This window comes from Manis pentadactyla, chromosome 19 (genome assembly GCF_030020395.1).
Source record: "Manis pentadactyla isolate mManPen7 chromosome 19, mManPen7.hap1, whole genome shotgun sequence".
Taxonomy (NCBI): domain Eukaryota; kingdom Metazoa; phylum Chordata; class Mammalia; order Pholidota; family Manidae; genus Manis; species Manis pentadactyla.
Window position 1 is genome coordinate 10,474,685 of NC_080037.1, and position 23,278 is coordinate 10,497,962.

General features: G+C 37.9%; 1 protein-coding gene and 1 long non-coding RNA gene across 6 annotated transcripts in view; one reads left to right on the forward strand and one right to left on the reverse strand.

Moving 5' to 3' along the window:
• Window positions 1-61: 61 nt before the first annotated feature.
• LOC130681680 (uncharacterized) lies at window positions 62-18,640 on the forward strand. The gene is made up of 2 exons (XR_008994925.1): window positions 62-403; window positions 18,322-18,640. It is a non-coding gene; the product is annotated as an uncharacterized LOC130681680 (long non-coding RNA).
• Window positions 9,241-23,278, reverse strand: part of DAP3 (death associated protein 3) — a 30,094-nt gene continuing 16,056 nt past the window's right edge. For all 5 annotated transcript variants that reach the window (XM_057495036.1, XM_036922467.2, XM_036922466.2 and 2 more), the window contains exons 3-13: window positions 19,579-19,701; window positions 18,034-18,135; window positions 16,107-16,215; window positions 15,874-15,966; window positions 15,029-15,159; window positions 14,290-14,370; window positions 14,044-14,202; window positions 13,400-13,459; window positions 12,834-12,923; window positions 10,518-10,635; window positions 9,241-9,617 (exon numbers count right to left, since the gene is read on the reverse strand). In XM_057495036.1, coding sequence (XP_057351019.1) covers window positions 9,532-9,617; window positions 10,518-10,635; window positions 12,834-12,923; window positions 13,400-13,459; window positions 14,044-14,202; window positions 14,290-14,370; window positions 15,029-15,159; window positions 15,874-15,966; window positions 16,107-16,215; window positions 18,034-18,135; window positions 19,579-19,701 — 1,152 coding nt within the window. In that variant the 3' untranslated portion in view covers window positions 9,241-9,531. The remainder of the gene's footprint in view (window positions 9,618-10,517; window positions 10,636-12,833; window positions 12,924-13,399; window positions 13,460-14,043; window positions 14,203-14,289; window positions 14,371-15,028; window positions 15,160-15,873; window positions 15,967-16,106; window positions 16,216-18,033; window positions 18,136-19,578; window positions 19,702-23,278) is intronic.

Here is a 23,278-nt window from a genome sequence, read left to right on the forward strand (position 1 = left end):
TCCGAAACGCGGCCATAATTCCCGCCTCTTCCTAGCACGGACCTGTCCTGTTTCTGTCGGTATCAGCGAGGGGCGGGGCCCCGCGGCTCGCGCCGGAAGTTGTGGGCGCCCGGTGCAGCTTCCTGGGTGCTGTTTTTGCGACTTCCGCGGGCGTCCCAGGTGCGGCTTCCTGAAGGTTCTCCTACCCCGGTTCTTACTGCCCTTGCAGGTTTTGTCACTTCTCACAGGATACTTCTGCTGGTAATAGCGCATCAGGCAGAAATAAAACCTTGCCAGAAAAGTAGATACTCCCCTAAAGCGCCCCACGCACCTCCTTCCCCGCCAAGAGTCACCGCCTTCCTGCCTTCTAACCCTGGGGCCTGGCTCTGACATCTGGTCTATCCCGTTTTGTAAATAAGGCGGAGTAAGTATTCTTTTGCTCCGTTATCATTTGTGAAATTATCTATTCTTGCATGTAATTAATAGTTCATTTTCATCGGTTCAGAATAGATAATTGTATGAATATACCGCAAATGACCTATTTCTCTGATTATAGACTTTGGAATTGTTTCCACTTTTTGGCTTTTGGCTGTTACAATGATCATTCTTGTGCGTGTGCAAGTGCACACGTTTACCTGGGAGTGGAATTGTTGGGTCGTGAGCGTGGGTATGTTGGAACTTGGTAAATCACACCAAGCTGTTTTCTAAATTTCTTTACCAGTTTACAATTCCACTCCAATTTTACGCAGTCCCAGTATAGGGGAGTTTTCAGTTGACATTACAAAATTTTGCCAACATTAAAAAATTTTAGTCCTTACTCTTTTTACCGATTACTAATAAGATTGAGAGCACCTTTTCAAATGTTTATCAGCCATTCGGATATCCATTTTTGTGAAGTGAATGTTGATTTCTTGCCCATGTTTCTTTTGGGTTTTCTCTTAGTGATTTGTTGGAGTAAGTACTTTATTATGGATGGAAGCCCTGTGTCAATTATATGAGTTGAAAATATTTTCTCCCACTCTGGTTGCCTTTTCATTTTCTTAAGGGGGTGTTTTGAAGAACAGAGTTTTGTTTTTTAAATATAGTTACATTTATTTATGTTTTCGAATATTACCAATGCTTTCTATGTTATGTTCTGGGCTCTTGATCCTGTTCCATTGGTCTGTTGCAATTTCACACTGTCTTTAAACACTTTTTAAAAAATTGAACAACAGTTGGCATACTAGTTGGAAGTGTGTAACAGTGATTTGAATTTATATACATCACAAAATGTTCACCATGGTAAGTGTACTTAACATCTGTCCCCATACCACATTATTACAATATTATTGACTATTCTCCTTGCTGTACCTTTCATCCCTGTGACTTATTCATAATGTACCTATTGATCCCCTTCACCTATTTCGCCCATCCTCCCATCCCGGTCTCCCCACATACTTCCTTTATGACAACCACCAGTTTGTTCTCTGTATTTCTGAGTCTGTTTCTGGGTGTTCGTTTGTTTTGTTTTTTAAATTCCACATGTAAGTGAATTCCACATGTAAGTGAAATTGTATGGTATCTGTCTTACACCTATTTCACTTAGAATACTCTGTAGGTCCAACCATGTTGTTGAAAATGGCAAGATTTCATTCCTTTTTTATGGCCGAGTAATATTCTTCTGTGTGTGTGTGTGTGTGCGTGTGCGTGCACATTCATGTGTTTATCACATCTTTATCCATTCATCTATTGATGTACCCTTAAGTTGCTTCCATATCTTGCCTATTATAAATAATGCAGCAATAAACATAGGGTTGCATATATCTTTCTGAATTGATGATTTCTTTTTCTTTGGGTAAATACCCAGAAATGAAGTTACTGGATCATACGGTACTCCTATTTTTGAGTTTTTGAGGAACCTCCATACTTTTTTCTATAGTGGTTGCATCAGTTTACATTCCCACCAATAGTTTCAGGAGGGTTCCCTTTTCTTCACATCCTCACCAACACTTGTTACTTATTTTTTTGATAACTAGCCATTCTGACAGGTGATCTCTCATTGTGGTTTTGATTTGCATTTCCCTGATGATTAGCAATGTTGAGTATCTTTTCACATGTCTGTTGGCCACCTGTATGTCTTCTTTGGAAAAATGTCTATTCAGTTCCTCTGCCCATTTTTTAATCAGGTTTTTTTTGGTATTTTGTTAAATGAATTCTGTATATTTTTGGATATAAACCCCTTTCATCTATATCATTTGTGAATATCTTCTCCCACTTAGAAGGTTGCCTTTTTGTTTTGTTGATGGTGTTCCCTTTACCGTGCAGGTTTTTGATTTGATGTCGTTCCACTTAGTTATGTTTGCTTTTGTTTCCTTTGCCTGGGGAGATGTATCCAGAAAAAAAATTGCAAAGGCCAATGTCCCAGAGTTTATAGCCTATGTTTTCCTTTAGGAGTTTTGTGTAAACACTGTGTTGTTAAAAGTGTTTTCGCTCCGAGTCCACCGAGGAGACTTAAAAGAGGAGAGCGGAGGGTGAGTGTCAGGGATGACAGAAGACTGGCAGCTAATAAATGTGGATGGAATGATGGAATTTAAATTCAGGTTGCAGCTATCAACTGAAGAATTTATTCAGGTGAGGATCAACAAATGTTAAAAACCACTGGGCAATAATTTGTTGAAAAACAGAATGATTCCAGGCTTTCAAGTTAACTATCCACAGAAAACTTGTTAATCTTGAAGATGTACTTTTACAATGATGGATGCCAAAATATACAAAGTGGTCCAACTTGGCATCACCAACAACAGAACAGACTGAAATGATCCTGAGTGTGGCAAATGCAAAATTTCAACTATATGTATTAATGCTTGCTGAAAGCCTGTAACCTGTTTCTGATCTGGAGGAAAGAATTAGACAAATCCAGAATGTGAAACAGTCTATATAACAACTGGCCTGGTGTCTTTACAAGTGTCAAATGACCAAAAAAAAAATCAGGTTCTATTGAAGATAAAAGGGCACTAAAGAGATTTGGTGCAGGGGAGTTATACAGACATTGTTGAGGTATAACTGAAGAAATGTGAAAATACTGTCAGAGATTATTATTATATTGATGATGAGTTTCTTTGGTATGATAATGATATTTTGGTTATGTAGGAGAATATCCTATTCTTAGGAGATATGTGATGAAATACTTGTCTGCAGTTTACTTTCAAATGGTGCCACAAAGTTAATATGTAGAAAGATACAGCAACTATGACAAAATGTTAACAAGTGACTCTTAAAAGTTTTCTGATGTTCTTTGTATTTCTCTCTCAACATACCTGTAGGTTTGAAATTTTTCAAAATAAAATGTAAATCTTATCTGTTGTGGGCTCTGTGTATGTCCACATATACTTTAGAAACAGTTTATCAAGTTCTACAACAAAGTTTAAAAACCTACAGGTATTTTGATTGGGATAGCATCGCCCCTCTGTAGGTCAGTGTGGGAAGAATTGATGCCTTTGTAATAGTAAATTTTCCTAGTTAGAGGCTACCATTTTTAATTTTTAAAAAGCTTTCCCAATATTTTATAGGTTTCTGTATACCTGTCATATATGTCTTTTGTGATATTTTGTAAGTTATATATTTTTTTGTTGCTATTGTAAATGAAATCTTTTTAAATTTTATTCTCTTTTGACACAGAGAATAGAACTGATTTGTATACTGGCTTAGCCAGCAACACTGCTATGCTCACATAATTTTTGTAGATGTTGTTCTGTCAGCCTAAGGAAGTTGTCTTCTGTTTCTGGTTTGCCACGTTTTCATCATGAATGGATTTGGAATTGAAAAAATTTTTCTCTGAATTACGATAATCATTTATCTTATTCTTTGTTTTGCCAAAGGGATAAATTACAGTTTGATTTTTGCATATCATCTTATCTTACACTCCTGGAATGAACCTTGAGTCATTTATGTTGTATTAGCCCTTTAATATGTTGGATCTGCTTTACTTATATATTTTGTTTGGGATTTTTGCATTTATGTTTTAAGAATGAGATTGGCCTGTACTTTCTCTTTCCTGTAATGTTCTTGTCAGGTTTTGATAATCAGAATTAATATTAGACTCAAAAAAAATTGGGAAATATCTCCCCTTTTCTCTTCCTCAGAAGTTTGTATGAGAGTAGCATTATTTCTTCTTCATGCATTTGATAGAATTTACTGGTGAAGTCATATCAGCATGGTATTTTGTAGAAATGGTTTTGATTATAAATTCTATAATGTTGATAGGACTATTTTATATTTTTTTCCTGTATCAAATTTGGTATTAGTTTTGATATATTTTCTAGGAATTTGTCCATTTCATCTTCAGAGTTTTTGCCATTAAATTGTTCATAATATACCCATTTCATCTTTTTAACGTCTGCATTAATCTGTAATACTATGTTTTATCATTTCTGACATCTTTTACACTTATGATACTGCTTCTTTTAAAGGTAAAAATTTTATTTTTTCTTGAACGTTCTCACAATATTTAAGAGGTTGAATTCTCAAAGAGAATATTGGTTGAATACTCTCTCACAAAAAGGTTTTCAAAAAAAACCAATTTTAGTAATATTTTCAGAGGACTAAATTTTTAAGGTTTCAGTTTAGTGTTTTCATAATAATTAAGTCTGAGTTACTTTCTCATTTCCATTCTGGTTTTAATATCTGATCTCTAGACACATCAGAAAAGTGTTTCTTAATTTCCAAACTGCTGGGAATTTTTTCTGTATCTTATTACTGATTTCTAGCTTAAATTGCATTGGGATCAGAGAACATCACTTGTATGACTTAAATTATTTGAAAGTGTTGACATCTTTTATATTTTGTGCCTAGAAAGAATGTATATTCAGAAGTTTTTAGGTTTAGTTTTAGAAAGTAGTTTCATTTCAGCAAGTCTGTTAATCAGGGTAGTCAAATCTATATTCTTACCGAGTCTTTTGTCTCTTCTGTCAATTGCTGAAGTGTATTACCTCTCCCATTATTGTGTATTTGTTGAAATTTTTTTGGTTTTTCTTAGGCTGTTATTAGGGCATACTACTTTATAATTGCTTTGTTTTCCTCATAAATTAAACCCTCTACCATTATAAAATATCCTTTTTCTCTAATTACACTGTTTTACATTAATGTCTACTTTGTTTGAAAGTAATATAGATGAACCAAATTTCTTTTGGTTGGTGTTTGCATAGTGTATCTTTTATTTTTTACTTGCAACTTGATATTTGTCTGTGGAGGACAGTATACACCAGAAGCAAACACCAAATGGGATTGTATATGCAAGTGCTTTATTTGGGGATAAAGTGCCTCTGAGGGAACATGGGGAGGGTGCCAGAGGCTGGGGAGCCATCAGACTACGATGAAGATACGAATCCTGTGAACAGAGGAAAGGAAGAAGTCTGCTTTTTTTTTTTAACACTCTTACTGAAGTATCACTTATCTGCAATAAAGGATATGAGGTATTCTTTATATCCATTTTAAGTGTATAGTGATTTTGTTAATATACAGAGTTGTGCAATCATTACATTTGTTTTCAAACATTTCCATCATCTGCAGTAGATTCCTCCTGTATGATTACAGTTAAACCATGTTCATACTCCCAACAGAAGGCAAACACTAATCTACTTTTGCCTTTACTGATTTACCATTTCTGGACATTTCACATAATCATACAATATGTGGTCTTTTGAGTCTGGGGTCTCAGCATTAAGGTTTTTGAGGTTCCCCATGTTATAGCACACATTAGTATTTTGCTCCTCTTTGCTCATCCATTTACGAGTTAGTGGATATTTGAATGATTTAGACTTCTTAGCTCTTACAAATAATGTTCTGTCAACAGTTTCATGCTGTTTGAACATGGATTTGTGTGGATATGTTTTCATTTCTTGAGGGTAGATACCTAGGGGTGGAATTGCTTAATATTTTGAGGAACTGCTAAACTGTTTTAAGTGTTAAGATTTCGGAAATTTTGTATTTCCATGAGCAATGTGTGAGGGTTCCTATTTCTCCACATCTTCCCCAACACTTGGCATCTTTGTGATTTATAGTCATTCTAGTGTCTATAATGATGTTGAGCATCTTTCCATTATCTTGTCAGCTATTTAAATGTCTAATTTAGAGAACTATCTACTCAAATTATTTTTAAATTGTGTCATTTATATTTAATGAGTAATAGAGTTATGTATTCTGGGTACAAGTCCTTTACCAGACATGATTTACATGTATTTCTCCCCGTTTGTAGCTTGTCTTTTTCATTTTAACGGTATCTTTGAAGTACGGAAGTTTTAACTTTTGGCGAAGTATTATTTATCAAGTTTTTGTTGTAGGGATCCTTACCTATTGACTTAAGTAAGAAATCTTTGCCTAATTCAAGGTCATGAAGATTTTCTTGTCAAATATTTTGTATTTTATAGTTTACTTCTGACAATTAGGGCAATGATCCATTTTGAGTATCTGGTGTGAAGTAAGGGCCAAAATTCATCTTTTTGCATGTACATACTCAGTTATCCCAGCATAATTTGTTGAAGGTTATTTTCTACCCATTGAACTGCCTTGGTATCTTTGTTGAAAACCCAATGATTGTAAATATCAGGGTTTATTTCTGAACTTCCAGTTTTGCTCCACTGACCTAGTATCTGTCCTTAGGCTAGTACCACACTGTCTTGTTTACTTCAGCTTTATGTTATGTTTTGAAAATAGGAAGAGTAGTCCTTCCAACTTGCTTATTTAAAAAAAATTATTTTGGCTATTCTAGTTGCTGTTTATTTCCATATAAACTTTAGGATCAATTGTCAGTTTTTCCAAAAAATCCTGCTTAAATTTTGATATTGAATGAATTGAATTTATGGATCAGTGTGGGAATAATTAACATCTTAACTCTAATGAGTCTTCCAACCCAAGAACATGGACTGTCTTTCCATTAATTTATATCCTGTTTAATTCCTCTCAGAATATCATGCAGTTTTTGGTGTGCATCTTGTACTTATTTTGTTAAAGTCACTAAATGCTTTTCCTGCTATTTTGAATACAATTACTTTCTTAATTTCAGTTTTGGATTTTTTTCATTGCTAGTATAGAGAAATACAGTTGGTTTTTGTATATTAATATTTTACTGTTGTATCCTTGCCAAAACTGTTTTTAGTTCTAGTACATATTTTGAGGTTTCTTAAGGTTTCCTATATACAGGTTTATGTCATGTGAAAATAAATGTTTTGAGTCGTATTTCCAAGTCTGGATTGAGTCCAGTTGAGTGCTGAAGAGAGAAGCCCCAGGAGACCGGCTGGGCGGCAGGCATAGTGTAGCGACCAGAAAAACCGGGCGTGAGGATCAGGTCTGCAGCAGCAGGAGCTTAAGAAAAAAAGAGGACCAGCTGGGGTAGATTATGACAGAGTATTTGGAAAAAGTTAAGACTCCATATTTAGCCAATTACAGAAGTAATGAGGTAATTCTTTAGTAGTGACTTTGTACATATACGATGGCATGGCCATATAACTTACTATTCCACATTCATTAAAGAGAATGAGGCATATGGATTGTGAGTTAGCCTTTCAAAGATGGAAACCAGTTTCCTGGCCTCATTTGCAGCTAAGGATCAGGCCTGCCAATCAGATGCAGGTGCTGGCCAGTAAACATCCTGTGGTAAGAGTGAAAACAGCAGTGTCTCACTTTGTCGGGTTCCTGGGCTCTAGGCCCGTCATTAGCATAGTTGGCAGCCTCGGCGTTGGCAGGAGCGCGGGTGACTTTATCAGAGCAGCCTTCTCCCAGGTTGTTAGGATGCTGTGGGGCTGCTGAGCTTGTGACAATGTCCCTCTTGCAGGTTCTATGTGCTACTTAATTCCTTTTCTTTTTAAATTACTTAGAGCAAGCACTCGACTAACAAGAAATAATCCTAATAGATAAAATATCCAAGATAGGTGCAAACACGAAGGTATAGAAAAGTACACTTTTGTGTTTAAAAAAAAAAGCATATTCTTTTGTGTAGAATTCTCTCTCTAGAATTTGGTAACAGAAGTTGTCTCTAGAAAAGGGAAGGGAAGGGGAAAGAAAGGAGCCTGATTTTCCATGTTCTTTTATGATTTGAACTTGGAAGCACGTACATGGCAAAAATAATTAGAATAAAGGCACACTGAAAAGCCACGGAATGTTCCCAAGGGAACTGCATGCCAGGCTGTGTTTGGAGGGCTCACTTAGGCAGCCCTAGGAGAGAGTGTCTGGGGGGAGGAGCCAAGAGGGGCAGGGGGGCAGAGAAACAAATTAGCAAGTGATCATCATAACTCACGTTGCAGGGCTGAGAAGGGCTGGTAGTGAAGCATGGAGAGAGGAAGTGAGTTCAGTCTAAAGGCTTAACTATCCTTTGGGAGGTGTATCAATCAGGGTTCAATTACAGAAGCAGAACTGTATTAAAAGGGACTTACTATATGGATTTGAGCTTTCTAATTGTGGGAGCTGGTGTAGGAGTCTCTGTAAGGCTCTTATCTTTGAATTAGATGCTAGAACATCATGTAGCTAAACTGATGGGACTAGGCGGGGGATGGGAAAGCTGGCTCCTCAGTGAAAAACGCTGACATACTTTCAGAGACTGTCTCTCTCACAGTAATTTTTCAAATAAAGCATTATAAAATCCAAGTTGTAAATGCTAGCTACCTACCAATTAATGGGTACCTGCTGTGTGTGGGTCACTCCACCTTAATTATGTGATTTAATTCACACAAAACTCCTGGAAGTTTGGCATTATGAGATAAGGTGTGAATTTAGAGAAGGAAATAGGAAACCCTAAAACAGCTACGTGGCAGACCTGGGATCAAACTTCCGGTTCTATACCAACAACCTGAGTAGGGGGGGAGAATTAAACTCTACTGAAACTGACTTTTGAGTCACTATTTTCCCAAATCTCCCAAAGATGGTACATAGATAGTACTTGCTCTATATGCATTAACGGTAAGTTCATTGATTCATTTTTGTTGTAGGGGTTTATACTTAATCAGGAACCTGTAGAAAAGGGGCTGTAGCATAGAAAGCTGACAAGTTTCAATAGGGTTCTCAGGGACCACTGATCATAGTGTAAATGGGAAGTGAATGGTAAGCAGCTGGGAGGGAGAAGTTAAGCTGTGGATCTCAAGTGCCTGAATTGAAGAAAGTCTGGAAAATAGAAATAAAGTCTGGAAAATACTGGAAATTTCTGTAGAATTTAGTCTGAACAAGCAGAACACCAGAGAAATTCAATTTAGCCAATCTGAAGGCTCTTTCCAGCTTATAAATCTAACACAATACTTTAATAAAGATACTTTTTAATTTTCTAAGGAAAAGATCCATAATTACTTAAAATGTGAAAACCACATCTAATAAATGTATATTGGCTTCAGGCATAAGAGGATATCTTTTTGCCATTGCAGTCACTTCACAAAGATCCCATTTCATCAAGGTTGGGGGTCGCCCACAGTCCTGTCCGACCTTGTGAGTACAGGGGCCCGGCTGCCCTTCTTGTGGTCTTGGGGGCTCCCCATCTGACTGGGTCCGATAAAGGACATGTCCGTTGTCTTCCGTGCACGCAGTGACCGTGGCTTAGAGGTAGGCACAAAGATGCTCCAGCTGCCCGGGATTTGCATTACTTAGGAACTGCAGCTCCTTTTTCCCTTCTTCTGTATGAGCTAAAATGGAGTCAAACACAGAACACTGGCCGTTTTCTCTTACAATATTGTGTACCCATAAAATTCTCTAGTCAGAGGCAACAATATCCAAATTACATTGATGTAATTAACATTCCCAAGAGACCTCACTTTTAGAGCCTTTATCTTAATATAACTATTTTTTCTATACATAATTTCCCTCTCTTCCTCCAATCCAGTGTCCATCTCTCCCTCTGTTCTCTTGGACTTTAGGACTTTGGCAAATCTCCCCCCTTAGAAATCTCTTCATTGAGCCTCCTGACCCACTGTGCTGCAGCTGCTTTATATTTTTCCCTGTATTTCTTTAGTAACTGATTCCAATCCCAGATAGTTCTGTTATTGAGAGAATAGCCTTATTTTCCCTCTACATCCCCTGTACCTCTACACTTGGAGCTGAGGGCAGGGGCAGAATAAAAACAGCTAGAATGCTTTGTATACATACAGTAGGACAGGCACAGCAAGGGCTGTTTGGGGCTGGTATAGCCTATCACCAACAATTACTCTGGGGGGCCCTAGCATATGAGTCTCTCAGATGAAGCTTGGATGAATAACTGCAACAGTGAGAGCGTGGTAGCAGCCCGAACACCTGGAAATGCTGTCTTAGTGGGTGGGCTTGTTCTGGCCTCCCCTATTAGCACGAGTGTCTTATTCGAGACTGATATGAGATCTGAGACAGAATGTCTTTTGTAAATTAAACGTTAACCACCTTCCACCCCCTCACCTTTCTGTACCATCTAATCAGCCAGAAAAAAGTCAAGATAAAGGGAAAAAGATGAACTATAAATTATAGGCTGCTGCTGAGGGAAGAGGAGAGCAAGGCTCTGACTCAGTGGGACCCTTCTGTAAGCACAAGGCCTTGACAGGAAAAAATTAACAACTGACCTTTCTCATGTTGAAGCCAACTATTCTCCAAATAATACTGAATACAACTTTCAAATTCCTTTGGGTTATAATTGGAAACCAGGATGGGAATAAAGGGGTCCAGGACATCAAATCCTTCCTGAGGAGGAGAAAGAATAAATATATAGTATTCATTAAGTGACAAATCAGCAGAGGGATCAGTTTACTCAGATGCTTTGCCGGCAAGGTGTTTGCTTTGCTTCTGTTCTGCTCTGCTCCTCACTCTCTGGCTACCCTGCCTCATACAGGGCTTTGTACACAGCCGCTGGCTACTGTTGCTCTGCACGGCCACAAATACTATGTTTTCAAGAAAGGGATAATGCTTGAGGGGGAATGCTACTTGTTTTAGTATATGTATACATAAATGTATACATAGATGTATGCTAAAAAAATTTTTTTACAGTTCTTATTTCAACAGTCAACAACAGTTCTGACAGTTCATATACTCAAAAACAGAGAAAAAACAGAATCAACAAGGATGGGGGAGAAAGACCCTAAATGGAATGTAAACTGAAACTCAATCAAACTGTATTTCAAATGTCAGCCTTAACACTGAAGGGAGGAGGGAAACTAACCGACATTAACTCCTACCTGGAGCATTTGGACTAAAGCTCTTTAGGCTAAAGACGGAAACTAAGCAAATACTGAGCTCTAGTTCACAGCTTCTTTTTTAGAGTTAAGGGTTTGCAATTTATAAACTACTATTACTATAAGACTGAGCTAATAAGCAAACAGTGTGGAAGGACAGCAGACTGGTTACTGTTGGAGAGAAGGGTTCTAAATATGGAAAGGGGGCAGGATATAACAAATGCTGTGATGCTGGCCTGGAATTGGGAATATCGGTATGAACTCAAGGTTTTTTAAAAATAAAAAGAGAAACAGATACAGATGTATGCGACTGTGTATATGTAAGCACATACATGCATATACTACATATACATGTATGCATGTACATATGCATATTACATATACCTAACTCCTTACTAACTCTGATGGAGGGCCTAGAAGAAGTGACACCCAGTAGCAATAACTATACCTAGAACTCAGGTCTTAGTTTCTAAATACCATTCTCTTTTAAAACAAACCAAGGCTCCTTGAAGAAATGGCTGATTCCAGGACTAGGGCATGGAAACTACAAGATGAGCCTGGAACATATTTTCATGCTAAGAATAAAAGAGGTGCTTAAAGAATGATGTGGACGTTAAGAGGACATAGAAGCCATTTTGAAGGGGCTCCTACTGGCCAAATCTGGGATGACTTAAGCATCAAAATAAATAATGATAGTAAAGATTTAGAACCCATTCAAAAAGAAGCCACGTGTCCATGCTGAAACAAGCAAACATATTAGGGAGACAGGAAAGTTATTACATATTATAGAAAGCCAACTGATACATTTAGAATAAATGACGGAGCTAGAAAATATCCATTTTGTAATTATCATAGGTGATTTAGAGAAAGAATCACCACAAGGATACTAAAACTAGTAAGGGGAAGCTTGAGCAGTAACGGTATTATTTACCTAGTCTCAAAGTATATCTCCACAAGATTCTTACTCATTCCAAAAGGAAAATAGTGACTATTTTATTAAAAAGGAGAAATGAGGTGGACACCACCTTAAACTAAGTATTCCAAGTGTCAGTAACAGGAGAAATTAGTTTCCTGTGCCTCCTGACATGCACTGGGATGATGCAACATCACTTCTAACATCACTTATAATAAAAAGAAAACATCAGACAACCCCATAAAAGAATCCATAAGATAACTGGCGTGTATGCTTCAGCATCAGAATTAAAAATTTTAAGGTTATAAAAGACAAAGACTAAAGAAATGTCCCAGATTAAAGGAGACTAAAGAGAAATGATAATTGAATGCAATGCATTATACAGGACATTCTTTAAAGGGTATTGGATAACTGGCAAAATCAGACTGAATTCTATAGATTAGGTAACTAGTATACTGACACTAATTTCCTGATACCAATGTGCTATGGTTATATGTTAGAGTATCTATGATTTTAGGAAGTACACAAGTTGTAGAGATAAATCAAGTTACTACTATACTCTATATGAGAGTATCTATGATTTTAGGAAATATACAAGTTATAGAGATAAATCAAGTTACTATCACATAATTTAGAAAAAAAAGAAGAAAGCAAATACGGTATTCTTAACATTTTAGGAATTTGGGCGAAGACATACAGGAATATGATTTTTCTCCAAGGCTCAAATTCTGTCAAAAAGAAAAAAAGGTATCTCTTTAGACAGAATGACTAAGGGAAACATTTTCCAAAGATTTGACCTTTCCCAGCAACTCCTGGGGCAGAAAGGCCTTCCGAGGCTTAAAGAGAGACCCAGTCTGGCTCAAAGTCAACACGATGGCGCCTCCATGCTAAAAGAAAAGAGAAAAAGCCAAATTAGCAAAAGCTGAGTAAGATGGAAAAATGCATCTCAATCATCGCTAGTGTTTTTTGGCCACAGGGCGGTATGGCGGTGGTGCTTGAGCAGTTCAGTGGCAACTGGTTATTTTAGATTCGGCTCTGAAGATAAATTGCTACATGATCTTAAATTTCTCAAAATCTCTTCCAAAGTTGGTAGAAGATATAAAAACACTTTGAACAACTGCAAGCAAAATAAAATCACACCAATATTTAAATAAAATGCTTCCGAATAAGCTTAGTCCATTCAAGTGGAAATATTAGCAACCAAATACATAGATCTTAAACTTGGTACAGTTAATGGGAATTAAATAAGAACTTTCTGTCCATGCAATTAGAGACTGGAAAGTATTAGCAATGAAGTAATTGAACCTCTTTCAGACAAAAATACGTTTCTTTCTGCAATGTGTTCGGCAAAGTATGTACTCACCCAGTCATTCTTCACCATTTTCCTCAGGTTGTAAACAAGTGCTAGTTCCTCTGGGGCGATCTGCGTATTTGTCAGTGTGTGAGAGGGCGGTAAGGCAGGGACGGAGGAAAGCGGGGAGGGAGAGAAGAAAAGAAACCAGTACTTGCTTTGCCTGGATGCTCCCCTCAGACAATGGAATTGACAACAACTAAAAAACCCTCAACTACTACAGAACCATCGTACCTGGGGTACAACCTCTGAGATGAGCCATATCGGCTGGCCTTGAAACTGCCGTGCTTTTGGAAATTAAAAACAGCCACCAAGGGAGAAAACAACCACTGCTCCAAACCGCCCCCTGCCTTGATACTTCTAATTTCTGCTTAGACCACAGAGGCCGTTTTAAAAAGAAAAGGAAAAGAAAGACGATCAGAAAGAGAACGGCTTCTGCTGCCATGCTCTTCTCACAGTACTCTTAGTTTTCAAAGGATGATGGAACTTGGCATCACCTTCTTCTTGATGCTACTTTCATTATACATCTTAAATTCAAACACTCCTGGGGCAAGAAAATATATTGCCTGATCTGCAAGGCTACGTCCCAGCCTACGTATATATATATGATGGTACCAGAAATCAGAGAAACCAGAATAGAGGCTTGGTTTTCCTACTGGGCTTTTATCTTCTCTTTTCAGTGTGGTTCTTCCCCAGAGAGCATTGACTCCATCCACTGCCACCAGGAGGTGAAAAATACCCAAAGAACTTTGCCTCTTTAGCTCTTTCAGCACAATCCCAACTGCATCAGTGGCATTCTTCACCCGCGTTATGCCCTGTAGGGACAGACAGACAGTGGCTTACAGTCTGTGCGAGGCCTTCTCCTGTTATGACGTAATACAAACTCAGTGTCTTTTTTATACCTGTTCAACTACTACTCCCAGAGGACTGCCTTGCTCCGTGCTTTCTCGCTTATTCCAGACATACTTCTCTTGAACTTTTATCTAAAAATAAAACCAAAACCAAAAAAGGCTACTTAGCCTAAGGATGAGCCCATCTGAGGCTGAGAAGGTATGAGGCTAAGACTGTTAGGAGTCAGTTTTAATCTATTTTCAAGTCTGTAAGAGACCTCAGTATGTAAGTGACCATTTTCTAGCCCATTTCTGTCTGGAGCTAAAAAAAATACGCATGGGATTCCGATTAAACAGGTCCAGTATGAGGCCTTGGTACTGCATTGTTAAGCTCATAGGTGATTCTGACTTGTATCCAGAGTTGAAAACCCCTGGCCTAGATTGTATCCAAGAATCACTAGAGCAAAGAAAAATTTTACCAATACACTTTTGGTTCTGAAAAAGTTGTTCTCTGGAGAAATCACATATTTGAAAATGTGCTTTAGAGGATTAGAGGCTGTGACCCTGGAAAAGTCATGATCAATGTGGCCTTCACTCTGCTGCCCCCAGGATGTGAACAGTGTATTGCTGCCTCTATATCATGTGGAGAGTCTCAGCTTGTGAGCTCACTGTGGGTAAAATGTATGAAAAAAGTATAAAATGGTATAGTCACCCCATCTTCAGTATTAGTTCTCATAGTCTACTGGTACTCAGGGTACAAAGAAGATAAAATCTAAAGACTCCAGCACCAAACTTCTAGGAGCCTAGTCACCTCACTCAAAAAACGCTCATTTGCAGTTTTGAAATTCTTCAGCCAGATTGAAGCCTCCAAGGGTTGATCAAGGCGCTCTTTGTTATAGGTAGATTGCAGAAGATCCCGGCAGTTTTTCACCCAAAGATGAGCTAAAAAAAAGGCACAAGGCAACAAACTAGGCAGGAACTGCCTATGTTCAACTTAAAATACTCTATGCTTCTTTAAGTTTACTTATATATGGGAAATGACTTTAGTTTCCACATATATATTTCTTGATAATTGTATAATCTTAAAGCCTTCTTGCTTTAGAGGTTTACTTTTTTATCTAGTCTATCTTAGATTAAACAAGGCATACCAAGTGGATTAAAGGTCATCTTAGCTTCCTGGCAGTTTTTAAAGATAGTTAGAAAACGTGGAGGCACACATCACTAAACAAAACAAGGAGGGATATATGCAAAGTATGAGAGTAAGTTTCTAAAACCCAGGCTGACAACTCTAGAATGCTGATAAACAGTACCATGTCAGGTTCCATAGATACAATTGTTGACTGATGGCAATAAAGCCTGTGGTGATCTCTAAAGTAGGTCTTTATGTTCCTGGGCATTACATATCAAAATGAAGACTAGATGGACCAAAACTCTTCATTTTATCACCAAAAGGCTCCAGAAAGCTTTTAGGTGAATTTCCTCTGTTGCATTTACTTTACCTTGTCAGTAATATGAAGAAATCATGACAAACTAGCTCAGACTGCTCTGCATCTGGAGCAAAGGCCTTTCCTTAAGCCATCAGGGCTGTCAGAAAGTGAAAGCCACCCCAGTAACAGGGTAACTAACCCCAGCATAGTGAAGATGGGAAGTTCTTACCATCTGGAATATGCAGTATTAGCCAGTCCTGTTTTGCACAGAAATGAATAGCATGGCAAAGACTGAGGGTTTTTCCCGTTCCCTTCTCCCCATCTAAAGCACTTGTTAAGGAAAACATCCCCAGAAGGGACACTTCCATAGTCAACACATAGTACTTTTGCATTGCTTCTTTCCCCCCATCTGAGGGAGGAAAGCCCTGGCTCAAGATGGTCCAGGCAGGAGAGAAAGGATACAGAGAATATATCGTACAGCTGGATGAGCAAAATTAGTGTTTTTCAGGTAATGTAGAAGCTCTAGGGCTGGTTTCCTTACCATCAGGCAAGCTTCATTGAATGTCTTCACCTAATAAAACAGAAGGAGGAAGGAGAGAGTGGGGTGTGGCACACACTAAGCCTAATACAGCAACAAAAGCAGCACATTGCATATTTTTCATTTACTCAGTTAGGAGAGGTTAACTTGTTACCGGATTTGAAAGTCTATGTAATTAGCTAAGAAATAATATATCATTCCACACTAAGTAACCTAATAGTTAGCTTTGGATTACTTCTGTTAATGAAGCACAGACATTAAATCAGTTAATTGAAATCTATAACTAATACAGACATCTCATAATGTAACTATGTATACCATTTAGGGTTGGTGTAAATATTAAAAGCATGTAAGATGCTTAACAAAGTATCTGACACATGCTAAGCACTGAGTCAATGCTAATTATTTTACATTTATTTTTAGTTAATTTTTATTACCTGGAACCATATCCATGGCAGCTCAGGAGCAGGTGTGACATGCTGCCCTGCAGCTACGGGGCTGCCACCAGCATACAGACATGCCAGAGGACTGACACAAGAGTTCATTCCCTTTTCACCACCAGGAATACTTTGGTGGAAAACATTTGGGAAGCACTGATATGTGTGAAAGTGAGTTGCAAATAAAGTATTAAGTAACGTCTGTTGATAAAAATAAATATCTAACAATACTATTAGTAAGTACATCAGATAAGGATTAAAATAGTGTTGTTTTTTAAGGAAATCCTAATCAAACAATTGAATTGGAAAAGAACTTACTTAACAGGTTAAGTTCTAACCTAATGGAAAGTAAAACCTTCAAAAACATGATACAGATATTAAAACAGAAATGTCATATTAGGCAATATGACAGTACTGAAATACACAAACAATGGTGAGGGAGTTGGCCTCCACATAAATGGAAATCATGGAAAGAATGTATGAGTAATTCCCTCCAAAGCACTGGAGGGTAAGCCATTCTGAAAGCAGCTTGAAAAGGTTAGTTAAAGTTAGGCCCACATGACCCTGAAGGTAGAGATTGTACTATGAATATCTTCAAACAGCTTAAAGTCCCATTACAAATGATTTCTTCTGGCTGTATCCTATTTCCAAACGTAGTAAAATTTCCGATGACAAGGCTGTCTATGGTCTAGAATTAGCTCCCTTATTGGTGTCTCGTATGATTTATTGAAACAAAGCACACTGAAGAAATGACATCCTCTGGCTCCTAAGCTAAAAATCACCAGCACAGTTGAGTTTGGTGTTTCAATAAGAAGGAATATTTCTGAGGCTGAAGATAATTCAGCAGGAGTTAGTCAAAAGAACCAATTATGCTAATAGACTACACTTGCAGTTAATCATGAATTCTTCCAGTGCAACCCAAGATTATACTCAAATTGGGCTAGAAGTTAGGACCACAAAACTACATTTTCTGAAAATCCACGGGACTGAAGAACAATGATGCAACTAACCCAAATGTCATTTCTATTGGGCTCAGAAATATAATGATTTTATTTTTCTACATATTAACTATTTTCATGCTGTTTTGCTAAAGCAGATATTACATTCATTTTAAATAATCACTGGAATGCCAAAGTTTCTAGAAATCTGCTAAATAACACATGGAAAATAGTGGGATATTGTTTATTTACTTAAGAATATTCTGCCTAACTCCCAAAAGGATTTAAAGTGGTTAACCACAGATTGGCTTAAGGTAATTATAATAAGAGCACTATTCATAAAAGATAATCAATAGCTGAGAATTTTTAAGACTCAGATTTCATCTTTTATAGAATTCAGCTCATTTAATCCCACCCCTCTGCCATCAGCAGCTGGCATTCTGAGCTCCCTCCAGTTCCCTTCATGCTGTGGGCACCTGCATCACAAAGCGAGGCGGCAGGCCATGGGGCAGTATCGTCTTCAGGTCCTGGAGGGGGATGCTGTAGTGCCGACCCTCATGCTGCTCCCCATGCTTGGCCTATGAAACAAAAATGCAAATAGGTGTAATAAGGCCACAGACAAAGTAACAAAGACTGAAAAGTGGAAAGGGCCTCCTAGACCATATTGAGTCTATGCTCAAAATGAATGCTCATCTCTCAGAGCTGGAAGATATATCTTTCATTTCTTAGACAAAAAATGATACTGGTTGTCCCCCAATTCACAGTGTGTATGTAAAGCTGGTGTTGGCCTGAATGATGAAGCCAGTTGCTCAGCAACGTAAACCCTAGATGTGGAGGCAGCAGAGACCATTCTCGCCATCTGGATTCTTCTCGGCTGTGTATAGAGATGCTCCAGTCATGTGACAAGATCATCTGCATTCCACTGTTTCCATAGAAACCCCAGAGGAATCGGCAGATAAAGAGACTACAACTACAGGGAAAGCTGAAAGACACATCAATGACTTCATTCACTTTTCTATTTCATTTTGTGCTTGTGGAAGCAGTGAACGTTAAGAGACATAAATAAAACACATCCTGTGGAGATTTTTTTGGGTAATGAGTTATTTTTTTATCTCCACACGCACAGTGTATGTTAACATGAGGAGACTCTGAGCGTAGGGATCGGGACAAAAAGCTATTGGTTCCCTTCACATTTAAGCAGACCCCACAACTAATTTCATGTTTAAGAGGCAACAATAATGCTGGGGAAGGAGCAAAGAAATCAACATTTAGCCTAATGGGACTTGAAATGGAAATGCAACACTGGATACTGCTAGATTCCTGGCTTCCGCTGACAAACTCCACTTGAAATGCTGTTCTTCTCAATCAAGTAAGTTCCCTCTCCAGCTATTAGGAAATCCACTTAGAAAGGTGGAAAATAGTACCAGGTTGGTTATTAGGAAAACTGGGCCCTGTACCTGCCCTGCTATGTGATCCTGGGCAAGTAAGCTGATTTCTTTAGGAGTCTCTATACCAGGGTTGGTAAACTAGGGCCGCTAAATTTGGAAAGAAGGTTTTATCGGAACATAGCCACATCCGTTTATGGCAGAACTAAGTAGTTGTGACTGAGACCACTTTGGCTCATAAGCCTAAAATATTTTCTATCTGTCCTTTAAGGAAAAGTCAGCTGACCCGTCATACAGTAAGACCAATAATAACTGCTAAGGGTAACTTCTAAGGAACTGACTTAATAAGTATTTACTGTGTATCTACTCTGTGCTCAAAAAAAATCCTTGGCATGAGGTGAATTCAATATTATGGATTAAATCAGAACAGATGTGGACTGACCTGTCTGAATGCTTAAAGTTACCACAGCATCAGACAGGGATAGGGAGATCTGGGCTCCAGAATACTGTCTCTGGTGCACTACTTGTAAATCTGCTTAGCTTCTGTGGATTTCAGTTTTCCTGATAAGTAAAACGACAGCAACATGAACAATAAACCCTGAGAAAAAAATGCATATAGACACATTAGCAACTCACCGGGTCATTTTCACTGGTGCGGGCAATAGCTCTGGGACTCTTAATTGGAACCTGGTTATCTAGGTGAGCAGCAAGGCTTTGGGGTGTCTGGACCCCTGTGTGCAAAAAATGTCCGGGGTCCAACTATAAGAGAAACCATTTTAAATGTCTTGGAATTATTAGGCTCTTTATGCTTGGTACAAAAGTGAGGTTTTAAGCCATGCCTGCAACAGAGAAAAATGTCACTAACATACATTTCAGTTTCAAGTAAAACAAGTCCTTGTTATACTTATATTTCTCTAAGTCCCATCACATTATTCATACTATGAATATTTTCCAGCTTGTGTTGCTATGTCAGGGCTCTGCCCCATATGGAAACAAACAATTTTGTTAGAGGTTATTAAGGAGCAGAGCATAACCATTGCCAACCTAAACTTTTAATGCCCTTGGCCAGTGATGGTGTCCAGTGCTGTACCACTCTCAGTACTGTCTAGTAACTGCAGTCATCTTAGCTATTAGGAGATTAGTGCAATGTTCCTATTTGACAAATATAATTACACTCCCCACAACAATTTCTTGCTTCTTTATTCCAGCTGTGCCCCAGAATAAAGACTCTTTTATTAAGGAAATGTAATGAGGGTGTATGCAAAGCATTCAGCTAAGTGAAAATAAACTGCTTTACAGGCAACTCAGTAAACTGCACATGGAAACCTCTGAACCAGGGAAGGGTTAGGGGAAGAAAATGAGATTTCAGGAGAAAAATCTGTGAAAATGCTAACTGGAGAACCTCCCCCAAACTAAGCTTAAGGATAAAAGACCTTACGTAGAAGTGAAAAGATGCCAGTTACAAGGGAAGATTAAGATATGAAGCCAGTAGGAGGGGAACAGACAGATGGCTGTAATAAGGGAGCTGCGTGATAAATCAGTAGGTAATATGAAAGCTGCCTATATTTATACTTAGTCTCATCAAGCAGCTTCCTGAGTCCAGAAAATGTGTATTATTTCTGTAACACTACTCATCACACTTACACCCATTTAATAAAACTTAAAGCTCCATAGCAACTTTCTGTTGGTTACTTCTAAATATTTAACTCTTCATCTTTCATAGTTTAAAAGATTTGTCCTACCAAACAATAGTTTTACCTTCAATGTAACCTTTAAAAGCTTGGACGGTTCCCTACTAATGTCAAAGTAAGTCTCAAAGTCCTCTGCATGAATCAAGGCCACTGTGAAGACATTAAATTACCTTTCTAGTCTCACTCCTTTATAAACTCTATATTCCATTCTTACAACCATGGTACAACATGCTATTCACTTTCATGCCTCCCTACTTCTGTTCATTCTGCCGTCAACTTCCCTATTTAAATCTTATTCACCCTTTAAGGTTCCTCTCAAATGTCCCATCCTCTGTGAAGATTTGCCAGACACCTCTGGTCAAAAGTAATTATCTTTCCCTCTGTGTTGGAAGCAGTTTCTCTGTATTGCATGGCATTTTTACTTTGACTTGAGCTGAATCCACAGCTTTTGTTAGTTGAGTACCTATTAGATGTTAGGCAATATAGTGTTTTACACGTGTTATTTTTGAGCCAGTAATCTTAGAAGATGGGTAGAAAATTGTGCCTGTTTTACAACAGAGGAAACCAGGGTCAGGGAAATTAAATAAATTTTGCCTAAGGTCACAAAGTAGGCAGTGAAACCAGAATTCAAGTTTGTGTGACTCCAAATCTCTATTCCTTTTAGTACATCAAGTTATCTTACACACAAGTTTGTCTCTGCCCACACTTGGAAGAGAAGGGACCAGATTTTATTTATTTTTCTATCTCCTTCTTTGAGTACCTAACACACCACAAAAACGCCATACTTGTGCCCTGATAAAGAATCTTTCATTAGAGACATGTCATGGGGGTGTATATAAAGCATCAGGTGAAGTGAAAGCAAACTGCAGTACATGCAACTCAGTGATCTGCACATGGAAACCTCTGAACCTCTGAACCAGAACTTGTCTATTTAAAATAAAGTAAAAAGGTAAAATAATACAGTCACTCCAACTTCATCTGGGAATGTCAGAGACGGCAATATTTACCAAATATCCGAATATTCTACATTTCCCAGCTGCCCTTGCAGATAGATTGGGATCATGTGATTAGTTTTAGCTAATGAACTGTAAACAGAAATAACTGGTAGTCAGTTGTAGTCGGAGCCAGTTATGAATGGGCATAAATTCTCTTTTCTTCCCCTGCTGTTGGCAACCTTAAAATTTACAGGCTGAGATGGCATCCCAGAGTGATGAACCCATGTCTACCTGCTCCCTCAATTGCCTGCAAACCATTTTGGAAATACAGCAACAGCAAGAACAAAACAAAACACATACACACAACACAAACAATTCATCTGTTTTGTTTAAGCCAATGAAAATTCAGGGCCTGTTATCTCAGTATAGCAATCTGAATAATACACTCTAGTACTGATAACACTCAATTTTCTCATTTCCACTGGAGAGAAACCATGTCTCTAAAAAAAAAGGTAGAAAAAAATATACACTTAAAGGCCACAAGGTGGTACTATTTCTACAAGAATCCTATGACTTTGTAACTGCTTTTTGCAGCAAATTAAAAGCTAGCAAAATGGATTCCTAACTGCTTAGTGTTATATATGACATCACCCAGCTAGTCTCCTGTTCCCAGGAAAAACAACCATATGTACAATTGCCTCTGCACAGTTCCAGGATGAAAATCACGCAGTTCCTAAAAGAACAGCATTCACAAGCCAATCAAGGTTACTCTAAACCAATCTATAAAAAGCACAAAATTCTCACTGACATCTTTCTGCAGTTTCTTGTCTGCTATTAAAAAGAAATTTCCATCTTTTAGTGTAATCAGTAGAGACCAGAATCCATCCCTCTGTTGAGCCCTGGTTTTATTTTCATTTTAATTTATAATAATAGTTTTTTCACAGGTTTACCATGAATCCCTGAATAAAAGATAAAAAGATACATCCTATAAAAAGGGAGGGTTCCTTTTCTAAGAAATCTAATCTGTAATTAAGTGATCAGCTGGAAATGACTTATCTTTAGGATTCAACTCTGAGTATTTCCTCTGGGCCCTGCTAATCCAGGTGAGGTGCTCCTCCTGGGTACTGTAACAGCACCATACTATAACAGTCATTTATTCATTATTCCACTATTGGTAGTCGAGGTCCTGGAGAAAATGGACCATAAGATGCAACACAGCAGAGTGATTAAGGTCACACAGGCTTTGAAGTCAGACCTGGAATCTAGTTTGGGCTCTCCAACTTCACAGAGTATTGCCTTAGGCAAGCTGTCTTTCTAACCCTTTTTCTGCATCTGTGAAACAAAGAGTTTATTTACTTCATGGTTTGGTCGTACAGATTAAAAGAAAGCACTTAGCACAGTGCCTAACACATAATGAATGTCCAACAAACAGTAAACGTTATTAGCGAAATGAGTCACTTTAGAATCAATCCTGAGTGTCTGCCGTATGGAGGATACTGAAAAACTATTTGCTAAATAAATGAAAGAATGAAGTAAAGCAACAGAATGATCTTTTTTACATGTGATTTTATCATTTTATTCAACTAAAGGTCTAAATTGGCAACTTATTTTTAAGTGCTTCATTAAGGGATAATAAGCATTAATCCAAATAGAGAATAATAAAAGTTAATATAGCTGCAATCAAGCCTATTTATCTACTTTTAAAGATAA